The 13,612-nt window shown below is 42.4% G+C and overlaps 1 protein-coding gene and 1 pseudogene across 1 annotated transcript; both read left to right on the forward strand.

Annotated features, from left to right (window-relative positions):
* Positions 1–3,557: 3,557 nt before the first annotated feature.
* On the forward strand, positions 3,558–4,563 carry LOC124671886 (probable carboxylesterase 12). The gene has a single exon (XM_047208210.1). It carries the CDS (start codon positions 3,592–3,594, stop codon positions 4,561–4,563), a length of 972 nt encoding a protein of 323 aa, XP_047064166.1. The 5' UTR covers positions 3,558–3,591.
* A 1,266-nt stretch (positions 4,564–5,829) lies between these two features.
* Positions 5,830–6,757, forward strand: LOC124707149 (annotated as a pseudogene).
* The last annotated feature ends 6,855 nt before the right edge of the window (positions 6,758–13,612 follow it).

Here is a 13,612-nt window from a genome sequence, read left to right on the forward strand (position 1 = left end):
AGACATGATCAACTCATTCTTAATGGCCTCTACTTCAAGTTCTTAAGGTTTATGATCATTACCCAATTTGTAATGATCAAAGATTTAGCTTCCTAAAGTATCTCTCATAAACAAGGGTTCTCACTTCCAAAATCAAGTATTGTCTTGATCAACTAGGGTATAGTACTTCTCTTATACTATCTTGGATGTACATGTCTAGGTTTGCTTCAATAGTTTACATCACTTGGAAATGCCTTAGATAACAACTTAGAGTTCTTCACAAGGAATGATAATATAATCATCTGGGTATATGGATAGTTCTCTCCCTCAAAGTCTAGTGTTGGCTCAACCAACTTGAGTGTAACACCTTAGGTTGAGCTCTCTTATATAGGAATGGATTATTCTAGGGTTTATGGTGTACTCACAAGATCTTATTGGGTATGAAAAGGTTAAGTCTCCACCTGGATAACTTAGTTGATTTAGTCCCTTCTTCACTTCATCAATTCATGGATATAGTCTTGTTCAATTTAATACTGGATTATCTCACCACTCCAAGATGAGATAGATTATACCCTAATACTTTAGTTCAAAAGTTATCCTTGATCCTTTAATAGGTATTTTTAGCTATGTTTGGTATGAATGGTTTCTCTCATTTGAGAATGACTTAAATAATATCTTAAGGTTATGCTCCAAAGATAATGATGTGATCATCAATATCTATGGTTAACATAAATGGGTTCTCTTTCTAGGAAATGTCTTGAATAACACCCTAGGGTTCTTCTTAAAGATGATGATGTGAGCATATGGATATATGGCCAAGGGTTTAGCTCAAGTGTTGACATTGCTTCTATAATAGATATAGAACTCTCACTAGATTTTGATATATATTAATTTTGATAGAGAAAAATAATATAAATGGAAACTAGCAAATCATTAATAGATTTGATTTCCTTGTCATGAATCCAAGATTTAAGTGGAATGGATACCATGAGGTTCATGGTAGAAACATGATTTGGTAAAGGATAAGAAAAAGATAGGTCAAGAATGGTTTCCTGATTCTTTCTTATTATTCTATTTGGTGGTTGAACTATATCCATATATGGTTGCAAGGTATACCATATTATGATCTTTCATAAGATCAAGTAGTTGATTCTTGATTAATTTGTTGTTGGGTTAGTTTTAGTTCCATTTAATCTAACCCATTGTTCAATTCATCTCTACCCAAAACAAGGTTTTAGCAAAGGTCACATTGGGGTTTATAGCGCTTGACTTGATGAGCTACTTCAGTTCCATCAAATCAAGTGAAACTTCTGTGACAGGATTTATTTGAAAGCGTGAAAATTCCCCGGATTTTCTATGCATGATTGCAATGCACACATTTGTTTCCTCTCTTTTTGTAACCCCAAATCCTAGAATGTTACACAACCTCTCCCCAGATTGAGAAGAAAGTGTCGGCGGCTCCAATAAGACGCTGCCGGCGCACCTGCCGGCGTTAATTTAGGGAGAGCCGGTGGAGACGCTCTAAGCTGACAAACTCGTGGCAGGTGCGACAATTATTTGGTCAATTCTTTGTGTGGCCCAGAATCTATTACTTGTCCGAGAAAGCCATGTTATGCAACGTAGAAGTTGATTTGTTCCATTTTATCCATTATATAATGATGATGACAAAGTAACTCAGAACGATAGAACTTCAAAGACCGGCATGCTGATTCGTAAGCTCGTAGCGGCTGCTAAAATTGATGATGTGGTTAGCGGCTGCTAACGGCAGCACCTTGAGCTCGTTTGAATGTGCGGACGTCCAAGTTGAATCTGTACACTTCTGCACACTCACAATTCCCACTTGCTTTGTTACTTTAATTGCCATTTGATTAGTCCATGTGATAGCTGAGGTTTATCGTGGACTGATGATGGGCTTTCTGGAAGGACTACAGGTAGGTCAGAAAGGAAAAAGAAAAAAACAAATACAAGAATCAAGTTATTCAACAACGGAATGGCGACCCGGAACGTAAGGCGTGGGGCATCTAGAACGGGGTGACAGGTGTGACACACGTTTAGATCTCACGAGACGAGATCTTACTCATGCTAATAATAAGGACAAGAAGGTGCGCGATTACACTAGATGGTGTTGAGTTTGTGCATATATAAGGGCTCCCTAGACCGATTGAATTATAAAGGGACTCGAACCTAAGCTTGCATGAGAGATTCCAAGCCGCTTTATACACAAAGTTCTAAACTAACATGGCAACTACTAAGTAGCAAAAAAAAAACAAACAAACATGGCAACTACTAACTTATTCATCAAGAATCGCCTAGCTTAAGTTAGTTAGAATTCCGCCTTGTGCAACTGAACAATATTAGTTGTTGTATGAAGTTTTCGCCATGTACATCGCTTGGCCGATAGTATGTTTGCCTACAAAGTTTGGAGAGCAAGGTCCTACAAATCTGCATGTTCTCAGATGATGCTTTGCGCGTGAAACGGCTTTGGCTGAGCTGTTCTTTGGTGTATAAACTGTGGAGAAAATTTCAGATTCCTTGTTCGGAAAACTGTCAAACTATGTTTGCTGCTTCAGTCAAAATCAAGCTTGTAAACGGTGGTAATTGCCTCGTTTTGCTGGACAAGTGTATTAGTAACAAGAATCTGCCGGAGTCGGCTCATGATTTTTTATTTGACAAATATATATATTAATATCGTTAAGATATCAATTCTACTTAGCTGCTGCAACAAGATGTCCTCCTTCCTCATTATCATGACAAGTGTGAGAAGAGGATAGCTGGTCCAACCTTGGGCGACAGATGTACAGAAAGTAGCCATTTTTTTTTTGGAGATCTTTGCTTCCCCTCGCCGCCACGTATACGGCTTCGACCGCCGAAGCACTGTGAGGGAAAGGAGAGAGACAAGGCAAAGGTAGGTACGGCCGCTAGGATCCGACGCCTCCCTCCCGACATAGACGCTATGCGTCAATATAGAACGAACTATAAACCCTAAGGCTACTCCTATCTACTCCGGTGCCTCTCATATTGCAACTACGGCTAGCTATTCCGGTGGAGGGGGCATCGGATTGGCCCGGCAAACGGTGGTTGACTCTCAAAGTAATGTGGACCCATGAGAGAGGGGGAGGGGGAAATGAGCCTCCGCTATGGAGATTGGAACACATGATCTATCTAATCTTCTTTGCTAGTGTAGTATCCCCATGAGAATCAAGGAAAACAATGGCACGCAGAACTACGAGCAACGGTGTGCTACCAGCCATCCACATCCTGCTAGCTCGAACAGCATTACTTGACTTGTTCCCCATCCTCCATCGGCTCTATCACCAGCGAAAATTGGCGGCCACTCGCACGTAAAGTCTATACACGTGCAGCTACGGAGATCGCCGAGACAACAAACTCGTGTGACCGGCGCCGCTGGCGGCTAAGCACAAGCACCTCCACCATCACCCGGGGCCAGCTCCATCGAGCCACCCGCAGCCAAGCTTGTGGATTTAAAAACTTCCAACTTGTTCTTCCAAATGGCCCGTCTCCTACTTATACCACTACTAGTTCACTTTTCCTCCACCGCACTCGATCCATATCACAAGCTCGCCTTCACCTTCACAGAGCGCATCCACCGGAATGGCTCCCAGCAGCGATGTCGCCTGCCCCAGCAGCGAGGTCGAGATCGAGCTCTTCCCCTTCATCCGCGTCTACAAGAACGGCAAGATCGAGCGCCTGTTCGGCACGCGCACCGTGCCGGCGTCCCTCGACGCCACCACGGGCGTGGCCTCCAAGGACGTCACCATCGACCCGGCCACCGGCCTCTCCGTCCGCCTCTACCTCCCGCCAGCCGCCGCCGGCGGCAGCGCCAAGAAGCTGCCCGTCCTCGTGTACTTCCACGGCGGCGGCTTCATGGTCGAGTCGGCGGCCTCCCCGACGTACCACCGCTACCTCAACGCGCTCGCCGCCCGCGCCGGCGCCATCGCTGTGTCCGTCGAGTACCGCCGCGTGCCGGAGCACCCGCTCCCCGCGGCCTATGACGACTCCTTGGCGGCGCTCGCGTGGGCGGTTGACGCATGCGCCGCCGGTGGCGGGGGATCGGAGCCGTGGCTCGCGGCGCACGGGGACGCGTCCCGCGTGTTCCTCGCCGGCGACAGCGCGGGTGCCAACATCGCGCACAACGTCGCCCTGCGCGCCGCCGCCGAGGGCGCGGTGATCGCCGGCGTGATGTTGCTGCACCCCTTCTTCTGGGACCCGTCGAACAGCATGTCGCCGGAGCTGGAGGTCAGGATCCGGCGCGAGTGGCGGTTCATGTGCGCGCGGGCGGATGCCAAGTTGGACGACCCGAGGATCTGCCCGACGTCCGCCGGGGCGGTGCCGCTGCTCGCGGCGATGCCGTGCGGGAGGGTGATGGTGGCCGTGGCCGAGGACGACTTCCTGGTGGCCAAGGGGCGGGCGTACCACGCGGCGCTGCTCGCGAGCGGGTGGCGCGGGGAGGCGGAGCTGGTGGACACACCGGGGCAGGACCACGTGTTCCACCTGCTGCGACCGGGGACGGAGGCGGCCGCCGAGATGTTGGGTCGCGTCGCGGATTTCATTTCTCGTGCTTGACCTTGACTACCCGTTTGTCTACTGCGTGGCATCGTCTGAGTGTGACAGAGTGACTGAGTGAGGCGTGTCATTGTGTGAGCAGGATCTATTATTCTCGTGGATTCATACAAAAATAAAACTCAGTGCTTTGAAATACTCAGTATACGAGAAGTTTGCTTATCTACACTGACCGGTGCGATGCTGCGTGGCTGAATTCAGGTACCGTTCCCCGTAAAGAAAAAGAATTCAGGTACCGTTGTCTCGCGAGTACAGTACGGGCGTCCATATAAATAGCCCTCCGTTCTTAAATACAATATTCCTATACAAACTATTTTATTATATATACAAGGCCACCAATATTAATGGAGAAAGATTGAATAGATCTACCTGGTAGGATAGATTTCTACCTGGTAGAAAGATTGAGTAGCTTAGAAAAATAACATGCAGTTAGATATAAGTTGTACCTTCTTGTCATCTCCAGAATTTAATGATAATTAATTAATTTATAGTAAGAAATTAATTCGCTAAGGGAAGATAAATGGTACAACGCATAAAATAGTTCTCCTTTATTTTTAAGAGATCATCCCTTAGCAGCTAAGGGAAGACAACCTTCTCTTTCTTATTTCTCTCTTCTCTAACTAAGCAAAAACTCTATATGGCAGTTCTAAAGAAAGGTTGATATCACCCCATTATACATGCCCTGATAAGAGAGGACTCACTATGCTTCACAAATAACCATGTGATAATCCCTTAATTGTGATGGATCAATAGGTGGCTTAACGAAGGTCATCGCGATGGTTATTCAGGGATGTGTTATAAAATATACATCCCAATATCGAGCCCTTTCCACATACAAAGAGAGTAAAGATATGCATTATCTAGTTTATGTTTTTAATTAATACTAATGGTGGAACCAGCAATCTCAGAGAACATTTTAGCCTTACTGGAATTCAAACTTAATTCTTAGTCTTAATTGCACTCTTCTGTTTCGGTTATTTATTTTATAAACCATTTCACAAAACTTTTTCAATACAACACCTCATTTTGGATTTAAGTCCGCTTTAAGAAAATCTAGATAAATAGCAACAAGGGGCATTAAGATTTATTAGTAGCTCCTCGTGGTTCGATACTTTTATTTCAAAACTAGCAACAACTGATCTGTATACTTGCAGCCATCAAGCTATTTTCTGGCACCGTTGCCGAGCTCAGCGCTTTTGGTATCTGTTTTTAGTTGCTAATTTATTTATTATTCTACTTTAGTTGTTTACGAGTTTCAGGTGAAATACCATGGAGGACTACCAATGTGAGATACAACTTCAAGTTGTGAAGAGCTCTGGCCCTCCCATGAACGTTTTATTAAATCAAATATACTCATCAATTCAAAAGGGTACGATATAAACCTAATGTTATTAGATTTACTGCAATCTAAGTTTGTAGGAGATGATACTGAAGATCCATATGGGCATATCGAATATTTTGAAGATGTTTGTGCGACTTTTAATTTAAATATCTTCACTGCAGACAACGTACCACCACTACCTCAACGCCCTCTCCGCCCGCGCCGGTGCCATCGCCATGTCCGTCAAGTACCACCGCGTGCCGGAGCACCCGCTCCCAGCCGCCTACGACGATTCATGTGCGGTGTGCGGCGCTCGAGTGGGCGGTTGACACATGCGCCGCCGGTGGTGGGGCATCGGAGCTGTGGCTCGCGGCGCACGGGGACGCATCCCGCGTGTTCCTCGCTGGCGACAGCGCCGGCGCCAACAACGCGCACAACGTCGCCCTGCGTGCCGCGGCCGAGGTGGTCGCCGGCGTGATGCTGTTGCACCCCTTTTTCTGGGACCCGTCGAACACCATGTCGCCGGAGCTGGAGGTCAGGATCCGTCGCGAGTGGCAGTTCATGTGCGCACGGCCCGACGCCAAGTTGGACGACCCGAGGATCTGCCCGACGTCCGCCGGAGCTTCGGCGCGGCTCGCGGCGATGCCGTGCGGGAGGGTGATGGTGGCCGTGGCGGAGAACGACTTCCTGGCGCCCAAGGGACGGGCGTACCACGCGGCGCTGCTCAAGAGCGGGTGGCGCGGTGAGGCGGAGCTGGTGGACACGCCGGGGCAGGGCCACGTGTTCCACCTCCTGCGACCGGGCACGGAGGCGGCCACCGAGATGTTGGGCCGCGTCGCGGATTTCATTTCTCGTGCTTGTTTGACTACCCTTTGATCGTTTTGCCCACTCACTACAACAGAACCCCCCCTACAGCAACGCATGAATCTGTATCTAAATGCACATATGGGCGTTGCTAGGGGGTTTACCAACGATTAAAAATGCGTTGCGTTTTTGGGCGTTGCTAGGATGTAATGCAACGCATATATGGGCGTTGGTAACCAATGGGTCATGCGTTGCAAAATGGCAACGGAGGCCAAGCAACGATTTTTATCCGTTGGTACATATCGGGTGCAGATTAAATCAGAATTGTTTTATTATTTATTCAAAAATAAATATTATTTTCTTAACTGGGCGGTTTGAGTGCTTCAGAGATTGTAGTATTTTTTCCTTGGCAAGATAATATATACCTTATGAGATACGTATGACAGAAATCGAAGAATATGAATGCATTGCACGAACAAAAGAACAATTTTTATTATTGGAATCGCCATCAGATACATGGACATTATCTTAAGAATACACATCTTACACTGTCTTGCTTCTAAATATGATATACTAACTAATACTATCTATTTATATTCCTTCGAATATTTTGTCATCTATTCCATCCAGCTGATATCAGAATGTAGCAGTTCTTCATATCTGTTAAGCCTGCAAAAGCAAAGTTCCCATTTCAGCATCGATGTGTGAAAAAATAGTTTAATGGATATATAATTTCTAGTAGGTACTTGATCTACTACTGACCATGGAAAAATGTCAGAAGACATATCTGAAACAGGGAATGCATGTAAATAAAGAGTACAATCTAATTTAGAAATCTAAGCAAATGCATTTTAATCTCCTTTGATTTTTTTGAACTGAATCTCGGTTGATGATACCTTTTATAGTTACATCTGCAAGCTGCTTGAAATTTCTTCAAACATCTCAGTAGCATGCCAAGGCTAATTAGCATGCAAGATAATTTGTGCCACCCATGCATCTGGAACAGTGCATCTCACCTACATATCAAGTAGAAACCACTCAGATTTAATACAAATGGAAATAGGAAAAAAAACAAGTAACTATGATACAGATACCAGCGATCCATGTAACAGCAGTGAAACCCCTTCAATTAGCTAGGTAAACAAAATGATCAGTCACATATCATGAAGCACGAGCAACTGGCATGCATTTGTCTCTGGGCAAAGTTTTCAGTTTCTTTAAATCCAGCCCAGTAATAAATGGAGTTCCACTTTATTTATCTATTAGACAACCTGTAGGCAATCAACATGAGACAGATATGATATCCATCAAATTAACTATACCAACATCACTATAAATATAACTATTCCCAGTAATTATTCTGAGGTATAGAAAAATCATCTGAGGTTTATTCATGCATTCATATTTTCTGTAGAAAAAGGAGGTACACACAAAGTACTTGATCGCTAGCTGCCTTCTTAACATAAAGTATGTAGCAGAGGTTGAAAAAATAATTGCATGAAACTAAGGTCAAATGTGAGAAATTAAGAATATGGTTCATATATACGCATTCTGAAAAGTGTGAGATGTAAATCTACTATACATATACCAACATAATAAATGAAGTAGGTTATGATCTTCTTGCATAGCTTCACATATATTTGATCTTACCACAGATTATCTCGGAGAACATAAATGCTAAAACTGTTTTCATTTCGAGTTTCTGGAATACAAACCAGATTATGTATTATATAATCATAAGTAATATTTTCCTAAACTGAAGTGCAATTTTAGAGTGTCATTGCAAAGAAAATCAAGAAGTATAGAATAAATACAACAATCAGATAGTGTGAATGTCGCATCATGCATATGGCACATATTCATTTGGTATCATGTGAGGCCAAATCATAATAGTGGTAAGGCATAATAGTTCTGACCTACTAATCCTCATAGGAATGTTGATTTTTGGTCATAATGAGGTATTCATGACTCTGCGAGATGCCATGATTCCGGACAGGGGCGGAGCTACGGCCGGCGCTACCTGGGCTGTAGCACTATCAACAAGCTCAGAAACATAAATCCCACTAGCAGCAAGCTCGTCGTTCCTTCACACCTGCTTGAGAGTTTATGAGAAAAACATGCACATGCAACATATCAGTTTCGTGACTTAAGCCTTCCTCATTTTTCTTCTTCTAGTTCTTCCCTACTTCTTCCAAATTTTAGGTTCAAAAACTCCTATCCCGAGACCCTCACAGCGGCGGGTTACCTGTGTTGGAGATCACACATCCCCAAGAGCCAAACACTGAGCCAGCAAGATAATTTTCATGCATCCTACGACAACTTGAACTAATGGATCTGTATGGACATGTACGAACTACTGGATTATTATTTAGTTCTGCTTAAACTATGGCATGGTAGTATCTGGTATAAATGAAAATTTTGCATGCCATTAGTTAGAACCTCTGTTGCTGCATTTCTGTCTCCACCGCTGATTCCGGATTGAACTAGTCTTTGTATGTGATGGTCACCTAGGAGAATCCTGATTACACAACAGAAAAAAGTCAAAACATAATTGATGACAGGAAGCGACACTCTTGGGAACATGAGGATGCACAAAAATTCCAGAATAACCAAACATTGATAGCTAATCAGACGTATTGCTCAATCAGATACAAAACTGAAAGAAGCAAGCCACACAAAAAATACGTAGTACAGGAACAAACAAAGCGGATGGTCCGGTGAGGTCATCCAAGCACGTTTAGTCCTGCCGTAATCTGCGGCAGCACAACCGCGAAACGCTAGGTAGCTGTGAACAACTAGGGCTTACCCAATCTAATGAGCGGCCATGTTAGGCGATGCAGAACGATACAAAAGTAATCATGGAAAAAATGTTAAACAGATCAACCAAAGGGAAAATCAGAGAGGAAATTAACAAAACGAAACCTGGATTGCCGGATCTCTGTCGTGTCTTCATTGTTCAAACTCGCGACCTCGCCATTTAGATCATCGGTGCGTGGTCAACGATCTAGGGTATGGCGGATGACATTTCCCTGAAAGTCGATACACACGATGTAGCGGTAGGGAACGGAGACATGACGTGGAGAGGATGTGAGATCTGGACGCTTTAGGGATAGAACTAGCCTGTATTGGGAGATTGGATCAGCGGCGGAAGGAGGAGACGGACATGCAGCATCACAGGAGATGAGGAGATGAGAAGTCTACGGGGAAGGAAGGAGATGGGAGGAGAAAAACTGCCGGGATATAGAGGCCCACTCGCGATCCAAATTCCCAAACAAATAGTCGTGCATATCCACTCTTAGCGCCAAAGGAAAATTTCTAAAGCGCGGGAGGTAACCCAATTTTTTCGTGTGTAGCATATTTATGACAACAGATACAGCTTGCAACGCCTATATCAGTATCTATGTTAAATTCCGACAACGCATACATAAGAGGTTGCAAAGTATGTGTTGTTATACGATAGTTCTCCTTGTAGTGACTGCGTGGCATCGTGAGCGAGGCGTGTCATAGTGTGAGCAGGATCGACTATTCTCGTGGATTCATACAAAAATAAAACTCAGTGCTTATACGAGAAGTTTGCTCGGAAATTCAATTCGGCTCCCGGGTGCGTATGCACCCTCTACCAAAAAGTCATATTTCGAAATATTGAAAAAATTTAACAAATTTTTTTACATGTACATCTTCATAATATATGTTCGTTCGTCAAGTTTCAGAAAAAACCAATATTTTTTGTGGTTTATATAAAAAAGAGAAAACTTATCTTGTGAAAAACATTATTTTTAGCACTGAGTTCTGTCTTTTTTACACACGTCACATGATAAGTCGATTTTTTATGAAACAACTTTGTAACCGTGTAGCACGAGAAGATTTACATACGAATTTTTGATTTAAATTTTTTTGAAATTCAAAATATGTGTAAGATGCATTTCAAAATAGAGGGAGCATATGCTCCCATGTTCCAAAACACCACTCTCAAGTTTGCTTATCTACATTGAGCGGCGCCATGCTGCGTGGCTGAATTCAGGTACCGTTCCCCGTAAAGAAAAAAGAATCCAGGTACCGTTGTATTGCGAGTACAGTACGGACGTCCATATAAATCCTACTCTCTCCGTTTTTAAATACAAGATCACTACAAAAACTAAATGTTAATATTTTATACAAGGCTACCAACACTAACCGAGAAAACATGATTACTCCTCCGTCCAGGTTTATAGAACGTGGACTTATCCCTAGATCTCAAATTTAACAAAAATATATGTTATTAAAAAGTTCAGATATTGTATTCTTTTATGCTATAACTTTTTTCTTGTACAATTGATATTACCTTTGTCAAATTCACAACATACAAACACACGCAAACTCTATAAACTAGGACAGAGGAGGTAGATTTCTACCGCGTAGGATGATGCTTATTTTCATAGGCCAAAAGACACCACAACACATTTAATTAATCCGTAACATAACTTTTTTTCCTACAATTAGCTATAGTCTCTATGATTTATATTACTTGCCAGTAGTATGGATGTACCTAGAACTAAAATATATCTAGATATATCTATATGAGTGGGAACTAATATGGATTGAAGGGAGTACTATTTATTACTCCATCCGATTCATATTACTTGATGCTAATATAAATGTATCTAGACACATTTAGTTATAGATACATTCATTTGAGCATCAAGTAATATGGAGTACTTTACTTTGTTTTCTTTGTATATAAATTTTGAGTTTGTGGTCTTATATACGAGGATGGAGGAAGTAGTATGGCACGAGTCTTTGCGGCCATTCAATTTATCTCTCGGGTGCATATGTTTACTCTACCAAAAAATAATATTAAGGAAAAGCTAAAAAAGTTTAAATAGTTGGAAAGAAAATTACTATCTCTCGGCTGAAAATTGGTTCTTAGAAATTCGGTACTAAGTAATATGATATTGTATATGATTTGTTTCTTCCATCTATCCAAAGGAGTTTTGCAGCAATTAGATTATTTCCTATTAAGATTCTTTCAACAAAGTGGTAATGAGAAAAAAAATGTCGACCGGCTAAATGAAGTATAGTTTATCGCCAAGGAGAACTTTTGATTCATGACCTTGAGATAAGAATAGAACCCTTCTACGTAAATGGTTGTTCAACCTTCTTAATGAAGATGAGGTGTAGCAAACTCTTAAGAAAAGGAAGTACATAGTCTCATATGCATTGTCTCAGGTTTATTAAAATTCCGGGACTCACGGTTCTTGCCTGGCCTAATGGTGGCTAAAAAATACTTCTTCCTATATAGTTCGTTCACAATTAAGGACAGCTGGCAAATAAGGTTCTGGAGGATAAGTGGCTAAGTAATGCTACACTCGGAAAATAATATCCAGCTCTGTAGAATATTATGCACCACAAAAAGTACGATCGCTAAGGTGTTGGAACCTTAACCATCAAATGTGACATTCACAAGAGGTCTTGTCGGTCCAAGCAAGCATCATGAAATGCGTTGCTATAACGTCTAGCTTTAGTCCAATTAACGCGAGGGACCCATCAGTTTCGTCAAAATTTACACGACAATAGTAATTTCTCTGTAGATTCCACGTACAAAGCATTAATCCAGCCAGCTAGGCAAGATTTTTTTTTGTAAAATAAAGATTCCGCTAAAGACTAAGGTTTTTTTCTTGGTATCTTCGTAGTGGTGTAATTCTCAATAAAGATAACCTTGAAACACAATTAGCATGGAAGTACACAGTGTTTCTTCTGTCATCATGGCGAGAGTACTAAATACTTATTCTTCCAGTGCAAATTTAAGATCTATATGATCATTTATCCAATTAGGTTCAACCTTATGTTCAGCACGTAGCGTTGCTGATATATTCAACAATTGACTAAATGGTGTAGGTTATAGGTTTAAAATGATTACTAAGGTACGAGCGACTGCTGTTATTTGGTCGCTATGGCTATGCAGAAACGACAAAGTTTTTAACGATATCTTTTCCCTCATGTTGGTTATCTACATGTGCACAACTAAACTTCGTTCATTGATGTCTTTACAGTGTGTGGAAAACCGTGATCTGCTTATAGAGGTGTCTACATGGTTGGAGGACACGACAAGATTTTTTTAAACATAGATGACAACGTAATCTATTGATTGTCCCTCCATCACCATAGACGTCTATGCAGTTTCTTAGATGATTACTTGTATTGCACCTTTTAAATTTTCATACGTTTGGATTTAAATGGGTGTGAGCATCTAAGTTATGAAGAGAGTGGGCGTAATGTTTAAATAAAGTCTTTTATCAAAAAAAAAAATCTAGATGCATCCAAAATTTTAAAGTCAAAATAAGTTTGGTGGAATTAGGACTATATAGGTGGACAATATTTTGGCCGGCCACGTTTGATCACCAACCAAAAATGCCTTTAGTTCTTCTAGAAGCTTCGGGCACACTTCACCGGTTTTTAGCGCCAAAAAGGCTCGGCTCGTGCTTTTCATACCAAAATTACTATGCATTATGTCCGTCCTTGATACTATATTAAAATTATTATACCCTATAAAAAAATAGTACTCCGTAACATGGACTAGTATCATAAGCATGTCACTACTCAATATTATTTCACCCTATGACTAATGTAAGGGTTCCTACCAGCTAAAAACAGCCAATATACCGTAGGTTGTCAAATCTTGGGCAGGGCACATTTGGTCACCAACCAAACATGCTTCTAGAAGCTCCGAGCCCAGTTGACTGACTTTCCAGCACAAAAGAGGCTCCGGCTCCGGCTCCCGCTTTTGATACCCACTTCACTGTTTTTTTTTTTTTTTTTTTGAGGTAGATACCCACTTCACTGTTGGTCACTACCGACAGCATATAGTGTCGCCCCGCGCGCGCACCAAACCAGGCCGGCCCCGTATCGCTCATTCGCCGCTGCACCAACTGTTTGGTTCACCAGTCTCCC

Source organism: Lolium rigidum, chromosome 1 (assembly GCF_022539505.1).
Source record: "Lolium rigidum isolate FL_2022 chromosome 1, APGP_CSIRO_Lrig_0.1, whole genome shotgun sequence".
NCBI lineage: Eukaryota > Viridiplantae > Streptophyta > Magnoliopsida > Poales > Poaceae > Lolium > Lolium rigidum.